Source organism: Cydia pomonella, chromosome 1 (assembly GCF_033807575.1).
Source record: "Cydia pomonella isolate Wapato2018A chromosome 1, ilCydPomo1, whole genome shotgun sequence".
Lineage (NCBI taxonomy): Eukaryota > Metazoa > Arthropoda > Insecta > Lepidoptera > Tortricidae > Cydia > Cydia pomonella.
Window position 1 is genome coordinate 32795580 of NC_084703.1, and position 19844 is coordinate 32815423.

Below are 19844 nucleotides of genomic sequence, written 5' to 3' on the forward strand. Positions count from 1 at the left end.
ATAAAGTCCGCCATTTGCAGATTTTTGTGTGAAATTTGCTATATGCGGGGTTTTCGGGGGCGACAAATCGATCTAGCTAGGTCTCTCTCTGGGAAAACGCGCATTGAGCGGTTTCTGAGATATTCCAAACAAAAGGAAATTAGCCTTTATTGCTGTGACGATTACACAATAAACAGTGCGATGTAACTACCTGCCGCCGGCACTCCGTTGAGAGCCGCTGAAGCGGCGGGTCGGGTGCAGCGTACATGGGTATCAATTACTGTTTTATTTCCCCACCCAGTACGCAACAGAGCCTTATACGTCACAATTGCCCTTAACTTTTGGGTATGTCTACAAGAAAGACGTGAACACAGTTTTGTGCTTGACCCATATGCCTGACATTATAGTCTGTATCTTTAGGTATTTAAAAAAAGGTAAACAAAATCTACCCTCAAATGGCTCCTTAAGGCAGTTGAGGGTAGATGAAAACATTACATGATCAAATAATGTAGGTTTAAAGTCAGGTCGTTCAGTGACAGATCCAGGCGGTTTTGTATTTGGTTGGTTAACCAATAAATATTAAAACTACCCGAAAATGTACAAATTGTTTGTTTACCTTTTTTTAAATACCAAATTTTTTCTTAATAGTAAAATTGTGGTTTACAGCTAGCATTACACGCCTTCTCAAGAAAGCGGATTCTCTGAAGAGTGAAGTTTGCGGAGAGCGCGGGGCACTGCAGGAATGGCGAGCGCAATTGGAACGGAACTCTGGAGACATCAGTGCTATTGAACAATTCACCAAGCAAGATGTTTCCAAAGCAAAAGTATTTACGCATAATAAATAGGCTGCAAATAAATAAAGTCCGGGGCCTTTTTCTGAAAGATAATATCCTAAAGGTCTCAAATTTGTATTATACCAACATGTTTTTTTTATTTCTTTTTTTATATACCACGACGGTGGCAAACAAGCATACGGCCCAGCCTATGGACGCCTGCAACTCCAGAGGTGTTACATGCGCGTTGCCGACTCTTTAAAAACCTGTACACTCCTTTTTTGAAGGACCCCATACTGTAGACCCTCGGGAAAACCTCGGAAGGGGAGCTCATTCCACAGCCGGAGCGTCCGCGAGAGGAAATTCCTCTTGAACCGCACAGTACGCGACCATTTAGGTTCTAAGGTGTGAGGATGAACACCCTGCCGACGGCGAGCGGTGTGGTGATAGAAAGTGGCCGTTGGCATCATGTCAAACAATTCCTCAGAGCACAGCCCATTGTACAAGCGGTAGAACACACACAAGGAGGCAAAGTCTCTCCTTCAGACTTAAAGGTTCAATACCGCTTGTGAGTTTGGGATCGTCAACGATTCGCACAGCGCGCCTTTGGACTGAGTCAAAGCGTCCAAGCTGACATGCAGGTGCTCCTGCCCAAAGGTGACAGCAATACTCCATATGGGGTCTGACTTGCGATTTATATAGCAGCAGTCTTTGCCCCGGAGTAAAGTATCGCCTCGCTTTATTGAGAACACCGAGTTTTTTGGATGCCAGCGCAGCCTTCCCTTCCAGGTGGCTACGGAATTGGATGTCACTGGAGATGTCGACACTGAGGATCCCAATACTCCCTGACATTGTAAGGGCTGTGCCTTGGAAATGCGGGGCCACAGTAAATGGGGTTTTCTTAGCGGTGAACGCGCAAACTTGTGTCTTTGTGGGGTTGAATCGGACTAGATTGTCCCGACCCCACACCGAAACTCTGGATAGAGTGCTCTCAATGTCCGACACAAGCTTTTCACGACTCTCCAGCACCACGGAACGAGGGATGTTGGCACGGCCTGTGTAATAGGCATCCCCAGTACTGTCGTCTGCATAGCAATGAATGTCGTCGATAGACAACATGTCATTGATGTGCAGCAAAAACAGCGTTGGGGATAGCACAGAACCTTGCGGAACGCCAGCGTTAATGTCCATGCTATCGGAGCAGCTTCCGTCTACTACGGCTCGTATGCGTCTGCCGGACAAAAAGCTAGCGATCCATTTGCATAGTCCCTCCGGCAATCCATAAGATGGTAACTTCGACAGGAGACCCCGATGCCAGACCCGATCGAACGCCTTCGCTATATCTAGGCTAACTGTCAATGCCTCACCTTGACTCTCAATGGCCGAAGCCCAGCGATGTGTGAGATACACTAGAAGATCACCAGTCGATCGACCGTGACGAAAACCATACTGGCGGTCGCTGATAAGATCGTGTTCTTCTAGGTATCTCAGGAGCTTTGCGTTAATTATACGCTCCATGACCTTGGAGAGAAGAGAGGTAATAGCGATAGGCCTGTAATTCGATGGGTCCGATCTGTCACCCTTTTTAGGCACAGGGTGCACAAGGCCGTTTTCCACGAAGATGGAACATGCCGTTTCTTACTGGAGAGTGTGAAAAGGCGCGCTAACACGGGACACAACTCCGGAGCACACTGCTTAAGCACAATCGCTGGTATGCCGTCTGGCCCGCTCGACTTATGAACGTCTAGGGACAGCAACTCCCGCCGAATATCTCTCTGCGTGAGTGAGATTTCTGGCATGGAGTATGCGCACCGCGGGATGGTGGGCGGCACGGCGCTACCGTCGTCGTTCAGGGTCGAGTTTGAGGCAAAAAGAGTACCAAGAAGATCAGCTTTCTCCTTTGCACTGTGGGCCAGATCACCATCAGCTTTACGTAGTGCTGGTAAAGACGACTGACAAAAATTTCCCTCGGCAGCTTTGGCGAGCGACCAGAACGCGGTAGTATAGGTAGTAGAACTGGGGTAGCCCGCTAGTTTCTCACCAATTCTGCCGACGAAATCATATTTAGCCCTGGCAATGGCTTTCTTACTGGACCTCGAGGCAGCGTTTAATTTGCGTTTCACATCAGAAACGTTCGGATCCTTATTAGCTACGGCCTTGGTCCAAGCCCTGTAAGCGGCTTGCTTGCGAACTGTAGCTTCTTTACAGGGCCGATTAAACCAAGGACGTCTCTTAGCTCCCGCAGCTATTACCGAGTTGGGAATGAAACAATCCATTCCCAGCGCTATTGTCTCGGCAACATTGGCTGCGCAGGAGTCAGGATCTTCTGATGTGAAGCAGAGCTGCCTATATGGGTACGAAGCGTAGAATTCACGCAGTCCGTCCCAATCTGCTGACTTTTACAACTAGATACTTTTGGGTATGCCGATGACAGCACTGTCGTGGACAGATATCTCTCCAATGCTCCGGCCAAAAAAGAGGAAGTCCAATCTAATCGACAGGCTATGGTAGACCGTCTGAATTTGACACTTAAGATAGTATCCGATTGGGGCGACGCAATCCTGGTCAAATTCAACGCTACCAAAACACAGGCGTGTCTGTTCTCTGCGAAACGGAGTCCTTTCGACCTGACTCCGACTTTCCGGGATGTATCCATACCGATATCCAACCATCTCCAGCTACTTGGCACAAGTATCTCATCTAACCTGAGCTTCGGGGCGTATATTGAATCTCTGGCTAAATCTGCAGCTAGACGATTAGGCGTCCTTTCTAAGGTCAAGCAGTACTTCACACCGGAGCAGCTTCTTCAGCTTTACATAGCTGTAGTCGTGTATGGAGTATTGCAGTCACCTTTGGGATGGATCCGCCAAGTATCAGCTAGCCACCCTAGATTTTATAGACAAACGCGCTAGGAAGCTTATTGGGGATGCGAGATTGGTAGAGGCTAGACTGCAGAGCCTAGAACACCGTAGAAAGGTAGCCTGTTTATCGGTATTCTACAGGATACATTTCGGGGAGTGTGCGATGGGATTACATAATCTTATCCCCCCATCTCCGTTCTGCCACCGTGGGACTAGACGCGGACTTGCGTTTCACCCTTACGTCGTTACTTTACCACTGATTCGCACTAAACGCTACGCATCCAGCTTTATCATGCGTACGGCTAAGGAGTGGAATTCACTTCCTGCAAATCTATTCCCAGTCCACTATACCTTGGACCTTTTTAAATCGAGAGTGAATAGACATCTTTTAGGTAAGCATGTTCCATCCTAGACTACATCGGCACTTTCCATCAGGTGAGATTGTGGTCAAATGCTCACCTTATCGGAATAAAAAAAAAAAAAAACTTATATTGCCACGCGCGTTGCGAGCTGGTTGGCCGTGGTGGACCGGGCCTCGCGCAAGGTGCCTGTATCCGGACGAGACAGTGATCGGAAGAACCGAGGGGTGCATTCACTGAGACGGAATATCCGTCCGGACGTGTGGTCAGCAGGAGATCCAGTAGAGAGCTCGTATGGTCCTCGATGTCTCGATGCACCAGTTGCGAGAGTCCATAGGCCAGAGAACATGTAATTTTGGGCTATGACAAATTTGTGGGTATTCATTGCCTACTAAAGCATAACTGTCTGTCAGACTGATTAGAGGCGTTTTAAGTTTATGAATTTAATACTAATCTCAGTTCTATATTAAATATATTTTATAATTTATATTATTGACTTCCATTTTAATTTGATTTCAGGCATTGGAAACTAAGAGACAAAAGTTAAAGGTAGAACATGACCATATGCTAGATCGGCTGAACCAGCTTGTGTCAAATCTCAGTGCCGAAGAGAGGGCGTGTGAGCGAATATCTGTTCAGGTATATTTATTTATCTCCTACACTTAAGGTCAATCTTTATCTTAATTTTAATTCTTCAGATTTTTTTATGATATAATTTTAGGTTATATTTGTTTGAAATGGAGTCTAAAATCGTCTAAGCTATTTTTTTATCTAGTCTAGTGTGTCTAGACTTATGTAAGCACCGTACATTATATTATAATTTCACGTAACGTGTTTTTTTTTTCAGGTGATGGAAGGTATGGAGCAAAGGAGGCAAATGATGGTCATGTGGACATCTGCTGTCGAAAATTTAAGGCAACGGGACACAGATATAAGACACATCAAAGAGGTAGGTCCTGTAGCTTGTCGGCCCATTTCAAAATATGTTTTACAGTACTGTGTCGAACATTTTGTACTGTACTGTAAAACGTTGTACGATACATGTGCGAATAGGTAATTCGCAACTCGTGTCGATTTAAAACGCTCCCTTCAATCGTGTTTTAATTTATCGCCACTCGTTTCGAATTTCCTATTTTTCGCACTTGTATCGTAATGTACTATTACGTCATTCTGTTGTATTTGATAACAAATAATGTCATTAGCTTCCTTGACCAGTTCCTTCCAGCATAACCTAATAGTTATTTATGATACAAGTGTGGAAAGTAGGTCTTTTCCAACGAGTGTCGGCGAGTTTAAAACACGAACGAAGTGAGTCATACAATATTTTACGATGCATTATGCGAGGAAAAAAATCTATGTTTGGCGGTAATTAGTAATGTTTTATTGAGGTTACCTACTACACATCTTTCTAATCTTTACTCAAATAAAAAATTACATTGGCATTGTTTTGTATGTTAAAAGTTATATTCTTTCCCGTTAATTTAATTCTAAGTAAGATGCAATCTGTTTAGGCATAGCACTTCGAAAAGTTTGAAAAAATCTGTTGCTTCTATGTTTTTCTGATCTGAGTGCTTGGTATTTCTTTAAAATTTTATTAAATTCACCATCAATCACAAACGTTCGTGGTATTTTAGTGTCTGGTATTTGTACGATAGAAATTTATCTATGTTGTTCAAAATTGTCTACTTAGAGGCCGGCCAGTTCTCTCCTGCAAGCTCCGCCGATGCCAAAAATGTATGCTACCTATGAACAAAACAAGCCATAATTATTATTACTGTTATTATAACTAAGTATAAAATCAGAAATAACCAATCGTAAAAATCATTATTTTATCCACTTTTTTGTTATAGGTACAAACTTATTCTTACCTTAGTAGCCAAATATTTGTGATCGGGTGCTTCGTCGATAAATTTTCTAACGTGGTCTGCAGATAATGCTTTTGACTTTTTAGATATAACTCCATCGCTTAGTCGTTTCAATAATTTAGCTTTTTGCATAACGACTCAACTCTATGTTATTTTTCGTTTTTAGTGTAGATTTCAACATAGAATAAATCGGCCACAACACAATGTTGAGGGCTTATATTTAGCTGCCAATTCGTTAAAATAAGCCCTGAGAACATTCTCTGAAAATGATGTTGTTTTTATATTGCTTTGCCATTGCAGAAAGTTTTCATAAGTGTTTAAATATTTGTCTCTTGACTTTATCGGCAAAAGTTTTTCAGTCGCAATTTGCGCTTCCATAAAAAATCTGGCGGCGTGAGTTCACTAAAACTTTCCATTTTTCTTAATACTTATAACACCGGGCCAAACTCAATCAAAACTGTGAAAACTCAAACGGAATCTAATCTAAATCGGCAGACAAAATGGCGGGAATGATTTGTGCGCGCAGATGTGTTTACTCGGTCCGAATTGGACTTGTGGGCGGGTATGTGTGTATACAAATAACTATTATTTAAAACAAGAAAACATTAAAAATGTCCTGTGTTTTATTATACTAATAAATATTCAGTCGTGATAATCTACTCTGAATAAAAGAAAAATTTCAGTGGAGTTTTATTATATGCTTTAGTACTTTTATATTTTAGTATTTTTATATTTTAATTGGTGCTGACATGTTTGAATTTTTTTTTTTTATTTGTTTATTTTTTCATATCACATTTTATCATATCAAAGTGTACGTATTGCTCACCCGGTATTGTATAGTCCTAGCCCTAAGTATACGTGTTGCATGGTAGATTATAGGAAATTGTAATAGTCATAGTCATAGTTTAACATTATTATTTAAGTCTGTTACTAACACTTATATGGGCTATGCCTGAATTAAACGATTTTTTAATTTAATTTAATTTTAATTTAATTTAGTACGATACGGACTATTTTCTTTATTACCAAAAATAAAAAGAAATGGTAATAAGAAAGACCAATAAGAGCGCTGCGTCGTTGTTGCTCGCCGCTCGGTCCGGAATAGAGTAGAAGTATAATAAATGTAACACATATAAAACTTTGCAGAAAAATCAATATCTAATCTGTTTTTATTCTCACGCATAGTATATCAGGATTTTAAGTTTGTTTATAAATCTTTTATTAATTATACTTAATTAGGATGAAAATTGAAATTCTCCGATTGTAGTTATTAAAATATTACCTTGGTTTGGACACCAATAAAATATTAGATATTTGTTAAATTAAAAACTACTTTCCCGCACGCGTGCTAATAGTGGCACTTTCTATGCTTATGTTGTCCCCCATAATGTGCCACTTTCTGAGCATATGCATCGTAAAATACTTTGTTTGAAAGATCGGCAAACTGGTTTATTGGTTAGTTGGCCTTCTGTGGAGTCATTATTATAAGTACTCTCCAAGTATTTCGTTGTTGTTGTTAAGCTTTGGCTAGTTGTATGTAATCGAAATATTTACTTTACAAGGATTACGAAGTGTTACAAGTGGAGGCGAACAACATAGCGGACAAATGTCGCGAGCAGCAAAGCTTCTGCGATCAGCAGGCCAGCAACAACGCGGAGGCGGTGCGGGCCAACATGGGCCTGGCGCAGCAGCTCTCCAACCTGCGGTTGGTGCACCAGCAGCTACTGGACGTGAACGCGACTCTGCACAGCAGCGTGAGTCCTAACGGTATTTCTAACAAGGAAGGGTACCCAACTGCTCGGCTAAAACTCATTTTTTCCTAAAAAAATCGACATTCGACGTTTTATAATATCTTATCGCTAAAGTTACACATAAAGACGGGTGTTTTTGTTTAGGAAAACTTGAGTTTAAGCATATATAAAAAACACGTGTACATTATTTTTTCCTGTACTCAAACATATACTCAAACAAGCCATTAACTAGCAAGTTGCTTGAGCATCACTTTCTATAGGAGTTAGAAGATTTAGTAACTTTTTAGTATTTTGGAGGACAATTTCTCCCAATAGGTTGAGTTTGGGCAGCTAAAAAAAATACGTGTCCGTTATTTTAGACTACTCTATAACATATATCAAAATGAATTAAATCGGAGTCGGACAGTTGGGTACCCTTCCTTGTAAGGATCTGTTGCACCAAACCGTCTGTCACCGTAAAAGCGTTTGCTAAATTTTATTGTAAGGGAAGTTTCATAGATCTGATGCGTGACATTGATCAGTCTTTTAACTGAGGCTGTTGCAATTGGCCCTAAGACCATTCTAACTGACCATTAGCCGGGTCCACACGTACGTGTTCGCTCGCTCGCTCTGTGTGGACCCGCCTAATGGTGTACCTTTATGTCTTACATTAAGGTTTATAAAAAATACTGTCTTGATATGTTTATTACATTCATTGAATCACCCAAATAAAGAGAGACACATGTGGTAGGTGAATGAACATAGGAATTTATTTCTATCCTGCATAGGTAAATACTACTTGGTCAAACAATTTCATAGGTCTGAGTAAGAACTGTGGATTTGCCTATCCACGTAGAGCGCGAGCAGCAGTGATATTAAGGCCCAGTAAAAGCGTGTTGTTCTCACTCTCACTGAGCGTACGCGTGAGCGAGATGGGAGTGCGTGCTCGGGAGCGCGGATATCATGTTTTTAAAGGCCCTGATCGACGGGCGAGTAAAACCGCGGTTTTGCGGCTCATCGGCAATGCTCGCTGGTGTATCATTGCAATACCGCGGTATTATATACCGACGAGCCGGGCTCGTGGCTCGTCAAGTATGTTTGATTTTTTACTCGGCTCGCCATGTAAAACCGCGTGTCGATCACGGCCGGCGAGCCGAGCCGGCAGTTTTCGGCGACCGCTGGAGAGAACTGACGTGTAATTTTTTTTATTCCACAATGGATATGCGAACTCTCAGTCAAATACCGCCAGAGTACAAAAACAAAATAATTCGGCTTACTGCATATAAAGGGTGTCCCGGAAGTAAAGAGACAACTTTCAAAGTCTTACTGGCTGAAATTTTTAATAAACAAAAATAAAGTTTTGGTATCATTGCTTCTATGGTTTCATTGTCTGTCATTTGAAGCGGGAATTTCGTTATTGCTTATTAGTTTTTTCAATTTTAAGCATCGGAATATGAAGCACTTGCTAATAGGGTTTTTCACAATTGCCTTTATTTTACGAGTCTTATATTAAAAAAGATATATTCAAACACTTTCTTCAAGGAAGAGCTAGACAAACTAGTATATATATAATAAAAAGACATTATGAAGAAACGGTTGAGATTCGTTTTAAGAAGGTTCTGGGAAGAAATAGGACAATCACGCTACCTCGAATCATTAACCGAGTTAAATTGATTTTTAATAAGACTCCGTTAACGTCCGTCAGAATGGCAGCGGATAAATTAAAAGTATCAAAGCTGGCTGACGCCAGAATGAAAAAGGAACGATTTAGGTTTAAAAACATATATGAAACCAAATTATTTCCAGACATATAAAGGACTAAGAGAAACGTGCAAAAAGAGAGACGAAAAGTTTATAAAAGTTAACTGGAAAAAGTACTCAGCGTTTATTGACGTTTGTTGAACTAATGTTCCGGCGAACCCCAATGATGTTCATGAAAGCAATATTTCCATACAACTATTCATTAATTTCCATTCAGTCATATAGATGTGACATAGAACCAAAAAATTGTATCAAAAGCCAATTTTTTGACAAAACATTTTGTATGGCCAAAGGCGTGGCTGCAAAATCGTGAAAAGCCGTAAGATGACGACCGCAAACAATTTAAGAAAAAAATATTTTTAAGAGGTGTGGGCGCAAAAGCGATATCAATCTAATCTAATAATTTAATTAATTTTCTTGCAACTTACAACCAAAATTATTACTTTTATCGTTTACCTGATATTACATTTTATGGAAATAAATTTGTCTCTTTACTTCAGGGACATCCCATTAAATAAACTTTTGGAGATCGTAAAACAACAACTCGTCATACAAATCCGCAGACATTCTGAGGTAATTTCTATAATCAAGTGGTTCTGCTGACAATTCACGTATCAAATGGGTATGCGATAAGTGCTGCCTTTTTTCGATCCTACTTTTTACCCAAACTAGGGCGTCCACGTTTATTTTTTCAAAACTTCATATTTTGAGCACGACATATTGAACCGACTGCGATCACACGACTGTTTTGCTCGCTAGTCGATCAGCACTGACGAGTCGCGAGTAAAAGCGTCGCTGTAAAACCGCGGTATAACAACTCGTACGTCGATCACATTAATTTTACGTACGTTAAAATAGAGTAAAAAGTAATCGATAAGTTCCCTGAAACGTGATATTGCCGATTTTTAGAAGCAATTCTCTAATTTTTAGATTGTGTGCGTAATTTGTTATAATTTTTTTAAAGTGTATTTTAGATTTATGTTCCTGTTTTTTCTTCTATCGAGTGAACGTAAAAAACTCAGCTCAACTTGAAAAAGGCATCAAGATTGCTAATTAAACTTATGGCAGCCGTATTGTTATCCAAAAAGCGCTAAGACTTTTAAAAAACTTTTGTTTTTGGAACCTACTGCACCTTAAATAATGAGTGCATGCCGTTCTCTCTCCAGGCCCAATGCTCGCAGCGCGAGCTGCACAGCATGCACAGCACGCTCGAGAAACTGCACATGGAGAACCGGCGCATCATGGAGCAGCAACATCGCAAGGACGTCGCCCTCAAGGAGATTATCAACAAGGTGCGTCTGCTAATTTTCGTTTTGAACCCCGGATTTTACAAACTCCGCATTGTCCAAGAATAGATAATAGTACTATGTACGGCATTATCATTCTAATAAAACCGATTGATAGCGAAACATAACCCCTAATCACTAAGTACCTATGGGATCCATCAGGAATATTAAAAGTCTCATCATTTAAGGTTATTTATTTATTCGAAAGTGAAACATGTGATGAGTTCTTAGAAAGCATCAGGTTCCAAAAGTGAGTTTACATATTAGTTCAGACCAGAGAAACTAAAATTATAAATTAAATTAATTAATTTTAGCTTGATCATTAACAAAAAATTTATGTTTCCAGATTAAAGAACTTAAGGCGAAATTAGCCGAATCAATGGATAAAACTAAAACGTCTGAACAACGTGCCAAGGAACTAGAAGTCATTTTGCAGGTAAGTTTATAATTATTTAAGAATAGTCTTAACATAATCTACATTTCAAGTATGATTTTTTAAATACATGTAAGTATACCTAAATGACTTAGTTAGGCCACGAAGGCCTTGAATAAGCCTTGGAAAAAAAATGACCTTAAAGTTATAGATTTAAACTTTAATTTTAAATTGTTTTTGCTGACCCTATAACGCGGGGATGGGAAGCTAGGTATTAATATATTTTTCTCCGATATGCTCGGAAATATTCCCCTTATTGAAGCAAAAATATTACGGGAAGTTCTACGTTATGGCCAAACTTACATTTAAAAAATTCAAACCTTTATTGTCGTGTTTTAGCGAACGGGAAAGTTATTACTATATTGTTTTTTACTTAAAAAAAAAATGTATCCACTAAGAAAAACGTATATAGCCAATTAATATAGCTGCTACGTTTACACGACCAGGTCAGCATCATTTCAAGCTATATGATAGAGTCGTGTAAGACCGACGTGTATGATCGTGCGAATACTGCTTAATAAAATCTCATGCGTGCAAATATAACTTATATTGCACAATTATATTGAATGAGCGAATATTGAATGGAACTGAATGGCAGAATAGTTACTATAGCCTTTAACTTTTAAGAAATAATTAAAGAGGGAAATGGTTTTTGATATGAAGGTTCGATTTGTGTGCTGTTAAATTATGATTATTTTACCTGATTTCCTCGCATGTTTGGAGAAAAGTACTATATATGCCTCGGCAGGAACAGCAATTCGTGGACTCGACTTCTTTGTCCGACGAATTGCCCTTTCCCGGCCTCTGTAATAATCTACTATACCTATAATATTGTCTGACGTTGTTTAACTTAACCCAAAAATATTTAGTTCTCGCTTTTCTCGCGAACACCATTTTAGTTTCTTATGAAAATATACCTACTATAGTTTCCAAATCAATCAAATCGAGCTACACTTTATGGAACATCCCACTCCTCTCCTAAGTACACTAAGCACAGTATGGAGTACTATACCTAAATATGGTTGACGTTTTTGCAGGAGGAAGAGCGCTACGCCAGTAACCTGACGTTGAACCAGCAGCGCGCGATGCACTGCTCTTTCGTCGAGCAGCAGAAACTCCTGGCGCTCAAGAATGAAGAAAAACTTTTCAATATGCACCTTAAAGGTATACTTCGTTTGATTTATTCACAGGAACCAAACCTACTCGTCAAATTCAATAACATCAGTGGGATCACCGTACGAAAGTTGGAGAAGAAAATGTTTTGTTGTGTATTCCGCCCCATCATAAGAACTGACACAGCCATTTGAAAATCAGTATACATCTGAAATTTATTGTGCGAAATTATTTATTTATCAATTTCTGTTGCGGCTGTTAATCGTGGTGCATGGTGGGGCAGTATTCGTTGGGTGTGTAGTCATAATTCAAGACCTAAATTTCCGAGCTTGATGAAAGATGCTTGTTTTTTTTTAAATGATGCTTAAAATGTTGTTGCGTCTCTTAGAACCGATGGTTGCGGGACTGAATCCTTTCCTTTTAACTCTTTCTATATTGTTTCAGCTTCAAAAGCTATCGTCAGTAAATTGGAAAAGAAACAAGCCGAAGTCCTCAAAAACCTCCAGAGTGTTAAGGAGTCTCTTTACAATATCGTCAGTATCCTATTATAAACATGTCGATATGAGACCCGTTTGAACCCCAGTAAGATGTGAGTGGATTGTTTCAGTGTTACCAAGTGGAGACGATAGGCTCGCAAGTGTCGCACATGGAGGGCGCGCAGTCGGAGCGCGAGGTGTCGGCCGAGTTGCTGGCGCGCGAGAACAGGTCACTCGACCACGTCTAAATGGTTGCTTTTGGTGTTGTTAGCGAGTTCGACCTAATATCTAGTTAAACGCCTTGAATTATATCGAACCTTGAGTTGAAATTAGTTGTAACTTGCAACACTATTGTGGTGAATTTTGTTGACCTGTCTTTATATTGTGTGCAGATAATCCACCTACTGCGTTTCTAGACTTTTTTTGGTACTCGCTCATTGATAATCTGACTAGCTTGTATAAGAAAATTATAGCGAGCGAAACAAGCTGAAAATGCTAGGAAGCCGAGTGTTAGATTACTTACTTACTTTACTGGCGTGATAACCGAAAATGAGTCTTGGCCTCCAACACAAGAGCACACCACTTTGCTCGGTCCAGAGCGGACTCGCGCCAGCTTTCGCTGACGCCGAGCTCACGGAGATCTGCCTCCTCTCTATCCGCCCAACGATATTTAGGATGACCAACAGGACGTTGTCCAGTAAGCCCGCGTAAGTCCTTTGACACTTGAAATTTTAAATCAAGCCAGATAATATTATACGATCAGAGCAAACTTCGGCTTTAGCTTAGTTATTTCTGACTGGGTACGTCAGATAATAATGATTGCAATTGGCATAGGTTGTTGGAGGTGCGCGCGCGGCACGCGGCCCGCGCCGCGCTGCTGGAGCGGCACTCGGCCAAGCTGCAGGACGACATGCGCCGCCTCGCGCGGGAGCTGGACCACTTCGTCACCACGCACGTCGCGCTGGTCTGTATCACAAAAAATGAAAAGCCGAATTATCCTCATTACGTAGTTTAATTTGTTAGTAAAAAAATAATTGGTCCCTTAGTTACAGCTTCGGTAGAAAATTTAAAGCTACGAGTAGATATGATTTGTATACATTTTGTTAAAATATGTGGTTGCGATAGTGCGTAACCTACCTGTGAGTTCTTATAATTGGCTCCTTTTATCTATTACAATGTATGTTTAATGTCACAGCTGTTGGATCTCCAAATTATTAATAATAAAAATAAATAAACCAAAGTTAGCCAACACAGCTCCCTATGACAGTTCTTTCCAATCTCTTTTGGTTGTGCTTAATTAAAAATATTAATTAAAGAATGAGAGATAAACGTTTTTACCGTATTTTTATAAGAAAATGTGACATTTCTTTTCGAAATATATTAGTGTGCTAAATTTACTACAAACATTTTACGTGATAGCTACTCCATATAAAAATGAACCGTCATAGCGGCCATCACCCGGCCTGAGAAGTATAATAACTGCAGTAACGATTGGAAATCTCTTTCTAACTGAAGCATCACAATCTGCTAATTTAAAATGAAGGCATGTAACGCACGTTAAAATTACAAATAATTATTCTGTTCTCATAATTTTATTTTTGTCCTTCCGTTTTATACAAATGTATTACCTTAATTCTTTCAGTTTATTTTTGTTCCGATTTTATGCCTGCAATGAAATAATTATTTTTTTCTTTAGGAAACTACCTATACGATATATTTTCATGTTCCAGCAAAGCCGTCTGCGCACGTCAATGTTGAACGTGGAAGGCAGCGAGAAAGACTTACGCGCGTCGCGCGTCGAGTGGCGTCGCGCACGGGTCGAGGAGGCGCTAACGAGGCTGCGAGTCGCTCATGCGTCTCGCGCGCTCGCCAGCCTCGACGACCGCGCTTACAACGCCGACACGCAGCGGCTGCGGCTCGATGCAGTGAGTTCTCTTTGTTGTGGGCCTTGTTGGAAGTGGTGCGCGTTGAAGAGGCGCTGACGTGGCTTCTCGCACGCTGGCCAGCCTCGACGACCGCGCGTTCAACGCTGACAGGCAGCGGCTGCGGCTGGATACGGTGCGTTCTCTTTATTGCTATTTGTTTTGTGGGCCTTGTTGGAGGAGTGGGAAGTCGAGTAGGCGCTGAGGCAGCTGCGTGTCGTACATTGGCTAGCCTCGACAAGCTTCCAAGCAGCGACTCCGGCTCGATGTGGTGTTTTCTATGAAACTACTATGATGAAATAAAGTTGACATGAAGAACCAGAAGGTTATCAAGAAAGATCCAAGCTCAAAACGTGATGTGATCGACGCCATCGGAGCGCTTGCATATCTTTTATGGAAAATTACAGCCGTAGCAAGAAAGTTGCGCGTTAGAGAAAACGATTAATTCTCGTTTTGTGTGTTATTTGTGTTGTTATTGTCTCTGATGTGAGATTCACACACGTATGTCATCATTAGGATTTTTAACTCAATATTTTATATGTATACATATATATGTAAACGATTTCTTATATGTGTCAGGCAATGAACGAACGTTTAGTGGAAATCATGGCGCGTCGCGAAATGTTCAGCGTGCAGGTGCGCGCGCTCACAGAGGACTGCGGCAAGCTGCGCGGCGAGATCAAGGAGCGAGAGAACCGCATAGACCAGCTCAAGAAGAGGTGAGTCAGTAGCTTGTTGGTGATGTATACAAGTTTGCCTGGCGACGAGTGTACGCGGTGGAGACACGTTGCGCCATGTTCAGCGTGCAGGCAGGGTCACGGAGGACTGCGGGAAGTGCGCGGCGAGATCAAGGAGCGGGAGAACCGCATAGACCAGCTCAAGAAGAGGGGAGTAAGTAGCTTGTTGGTGTTGTAGACAAGTTTGCCTGGCGACGAGTGCACGCGGTGGACACACGTCACAACATGTTCAGCCTGCAGGCGGGCTCACGGAGGACTTCGGGAAGTGCGCGGCAAGATCAAGGAGCGGGAGAACCGCATAGACCAGCTCAAGTATCTAGACTTAAGATACCTCTAGGAAAGGTCAATTATCCACGCGAATCGTAAATGTGATGCTCCTGTTGTCTGTATGTCTTTGTAAGGCTAACACAATTATTGATTACGAGTATATTTATATCTGGCGTGCATAACATATAAGCTCTAGAATGGAAATAAGCTACTATTTTTTTTAAGAAGAGGAAATGCAGCATTCTAACGGGCTGAGCTAAGTAAGGAATATAACTACTAATACGAGAAATAGCTATAAATCGGCACATTCACTGTTATAGTTGATTTATTATGTGTATTTTTGAACTGTATAAATTGGTATATTACTTCTAACGCTGAGTAGCTTGTTCTATTGTATAACTAAGTTTAAAACTTAACCGGCCCTCTAACCTAGTTAAGCTATTTCAAATAGGTACATAGTGTAACGTAGTATATTTTTTGTTTGGAATTGTAACTAAATAATTTTCACAAACAAAACATCACTCTTGTTTCAATAGTTTCAACATTGTCCCGAACAGACTGCATCTGGTTGCATTTTTTGCATATTCTGTGGCATAGGGATTTTTTATATTAGTCTGTTTGTGTGTCCCATTGCTGGGCAAAGGCCTCCCCTATCTCTTTCCAGTCCTTACTGTGCTGAGCAGGATCCCGCCAATCCCGCTGAAACGCATCCAAGTCGTCCCGCCATCTCTTTCTCGGTCTGCCTCTGCCACTACTCTGGGGACGCCAGCTAGTGGCTATTTTGGCTCATCTGTCATTATTCATCCGGCAGACATGTCCAGCCCAGTCCCACTTTAGCTTGGCGGTCTTCAACCCAACATCGATTCTCGGGTTTTGGAGCGAAGCTCTGTGTTTCTCGCCCTGTCAGATATTCGGATAGTTAGTTAGTTAGTTAATTTTAAAATTACCAGGTTTGGGCACCGTAGGTGAGGATGGGCAAGATGCACATGTTGACGAGCTGGCGCTTCAGTGCAATTGGGAGTTTACCCTTCATGAGACCAGAAGCTCCCACAAACCAAAGAGAATTTGAAATAGACGTGGATTGTCAAAGAAAACTGTAGACGTAATAAATTTACAGGCATTTTTCGACACATGACCTAAACTTTTAGAACGCCATTTGTCTTTGATCCTTATTATTTCGCTGATATGTGTTAAATTTGTTAAATATCAAAAAGTGGCTCTGGTATAACCTATAATATTGAAACTGATACCTTAACTTTAACTTACCTTATGGGTAATTGTCTCCTAATTAGTTCTCTATTTATTTACAGATACGACATTTTTATTGCTTCACTTGGCAAGGATGAGTCCGGGCAGCAGTTGTCTGTCACCTTCTTCAAAATAAAGGTAAGCAATAAAATAACTAGAATTGTGTGTTTGTGTATTAACTGTCCATGTAAAATGATGTATTCGTATGTGCAACAAGAAAATAATATTATAAACGCTCATATAATATACGCTCTTTATTCCAATTGAAACCTTGTTTACTCATTGATTAGTGTTTATTGCGAGTTCATACATGTATTAATTCGCATTAAACACTAATCAATGTGTAAACAGGCCCTTAGATTAATTTTGATGAGTTATTCCTGTCGTTTTCAGTTCGCAGCGGAGCGAGCGGAACTGCGTGAGCGCGGCGCGGCGCTTGACGCGGACATCGGGCGGCAGGAGCGCGACATCTCCGCGCTGGAGGCCACGCTGCGCGTCGTGCACGCCGCGCACACACACTTCCTGCACCACATCACGCCGCTCGCGCGCGACAGTCAGTACTGCTGCACTAGTAGATACTGTCGTGTCGACATCGGGCGGCAGGAGCGCGACATCTCCGCGCTGGAGGCCACGCTGCGCGTCGTGCACGCCGCGCACACACACTTCCTGCACCACATCACGCCGCTCGCGCGCGACAGTCAGTACTGCTGCACTAGTAGATACTGTCGTGTCGACATCGGGCGGCAGGAGCGCGACATCTCCGCGCTGGAGGCCACGCTGCGCGTCGTGCACGCCGCGCACACACACTTCCTGCACCACATCACGCCGCTCGCGCGCGACAGTCAGTACTGCTGCACTAGTAGATACTGTCGTGTCGACATCGGGCGGCAGGAGCGCGACATCTCCGCGCTGGAGGCCACGCTGCGCGTCGTGCACGCCGCGCACACACACTTCCTGCACCACATCACGCCGCTCGCGCGCGACAGTCAGTACTGCTGCACTAGTAGATACTGTCGTGTCGACATCGGGCGGCAGGAGCGCGACATCTCTAGAGTTTTCTAGTCAGACTAAAATAAGTTGGCAGCGATTTTGATAGCCCAGCCTGTGCAAGTGTTGAGTAAACGTCATAATTTCATAGAAGTTTAACGTTTAAAATAACACTTGCACTGTCTGGGCTGTCAAAATCGCTGCCAACTTATCTTGGTCGATCTCTATTTTCATGGTAGGCCCTCAGTATGTGCTAGTGGCGCAGAGTTTGCGTAATATCGTCATATTGGCAGCGTACCTAAATTTATATCTATTACACAGCCCCCGAAATCCAGGAACTGGACGAGCTCATGAAGAAGTACTACCAGGTGCGCGACGAGCTGAAAGACTTGTACAATGCGACCGCGTCAATGGAGCTGCGGGTGCAAGACGCGAGCGCGCGTGCCACCGCGCTGCACGACAAGTGCAAGCAGCTGGAGCAGCGGCAGTGAGTATCACCATACCTCGGACAGAACATCGCAAAATCATCTCAAAACAATTGTAGCTCAAAAGGATGTTTGAAAGTGGTGTAATTTACAGTGTTTTTTAATTGTCGTAACCCACAAATGACCATAGTATTGCGATAACCTGTCCGAGCTCTGGTTATCACAGACTCCACAGACACGCGTTATGAAGCGTTTACAAAGGGCACGAGGTCGTCGTCATCACACATAGGTGCATTTTGATTTGTAAAATGCAACGATTTGAGCAGCATAACCAAGTTGTATACTGCACCATTTTATACTATACCAGCCCAAGTACACCCCTAAAGCTTCAGTATTGCAAACATTTTTAATTTACACTAGTATTGGTCATAACTCTGGCCGCAACTGAAATAAGCCGTTTCGCTCCCAAAATATACTTTTACGGGAGCGCTTAATGTGGTGGTGACCTCTATTGTCGTATGTGCTCTGCCTAGTACTTGAGGTGGTCTGTGGCCTACTCTTGCGTATTGGAGCGATAGAGAGGCAGATAATGAAACTTCGATTTTTTAATTTCGCGGCAGACCATCGGGACGTAATCGTGGTCAAAATCTCTTAAGTGTCACAATGCCATAGCCACCGCAGTCGCAGTTACGCTGTCATGTTCGACATTCGGAATAGTGATGTTCCACAAGTAAAGGTACCTTGTGTTTGACGTAGGGAATGCAATAACCGGGCGTTTTTCATTACCGGTAATTTACCGAAGCGAGGTCCCACTAACCGGTTAACCGGTAAATTACCGGTTATACGTTTATGAAATAAAAAACATTGATTTTGCATTATTTTCGTCAGTAACCTTTAAAAGTAATCGACAGCACGTTATAGAAACATCGACAAAACATAATAATGAAAATAAACTATAAACATTAAACAAGATATAATTACTAATCATATTAAATAAAAAATCAAACATGTATCATTTCAAAGCGAAATGAACTTGTACATTAAATAAGCAACATCAAACTTTTTTAATTCTTTAAAAATCGCAGTAATCAAAGGGTAACAAAAATTATAACTAAAGAGTGACAGTCGTCATTTAAATGTCATACAAGTTTACATTTACACATCTATCAATATAATATTGTTATTAAAGTAACTAAAACCGTAATCAACATTCATTAAAATCTAGTAAATATAAGAAAAAAAAATTAACAGCAAGATTAGTTTCATATCATTTTAACACTAGTTACTTTAAAATTGCACTTTAAGAGGCCGTTATCGATTTTAGTCGCAAAAATGTCAAATTGATAGATTAAGCGCATGAAATTGTACACCTTTTGGTTACTATTAAAAATGACAAGTACTGGTTTCTTTTAGCACGTCTTGTTATCTTTCATTATAATAATTTTTTTTTTTTTAAAACAGACTCACTTAATTAGTAATGCTTTTTTTCTGATGGACATTTAGGTAAACGCGCGAAAAGCAGTGATTTTGTCGATCTTATTTGTAAAATGGTAATTATTTGTAAACTGCTAAAAATGGTAATTTTGTATTACACATATCCTGTACTTCAACTTTAATAAACT

The 19844-nt window shown here is 41.2% G+C and overlaps 1 protein-coding gene across 3 annotated transcripts in view; it reads left to right on the top strand.

The window, feature by feature from the left end:
- LOC133520102 (coiled-coil domain-containing protein 39) overlaps positions 1-19844 on the top strand; it is a 28718-nt gene that overhangs the window by 2643 nt on the left and 6231 nt on the right. For 2 of the 3 annotated variants that reach the window (XM_061854413.1, XM_061854424.1), the window contains exons 4-18: positions 646-803; positions 4492-4611; positions 4820-4921; positions 7400-7591; positions 10495-10620; positions 10961-11050; positions 12085-12211; positions 12605-12693; positions 12768-12865; positions 13471-13600; positions 14367-14561; positions 15138-15277; positions 16873-16948; positions 17204-17795; positions 18119-18284. In XM_061854413.1, coding sequence (XP_061710397.1) covers positions 646-803; positions 4492-4611; positions 4820-4921; positions 7400-7591; positions 10495-10620; positions 10961-11050; positions 12085-12211; positions 12605-12693; positions 12768-12865; positions 13471-13600; positions 14367-14561; positions 15138-15277; positions 16873-16948; positions 17204-17795; positions 18119-18284 — 2401 coding nt within the window. Of the gene's footprint in view, positions 1-645; positions 877-4491; positions 4612-4819; positions 4922-7399; positions 7592-10494; positions 10621-10960; positions 11051-12084; positions 12212-12604; positions 12694-12767; positions 12866-13470; positions 13601-14366; positions 14562-15137; positions 15278-16872; positions 16949-17203; positions 17796-18118; positions 18285-19844 lie in introns of those variants that run through there. The other variant, XM_061854432.1, reaches the window with a different exon arrangement.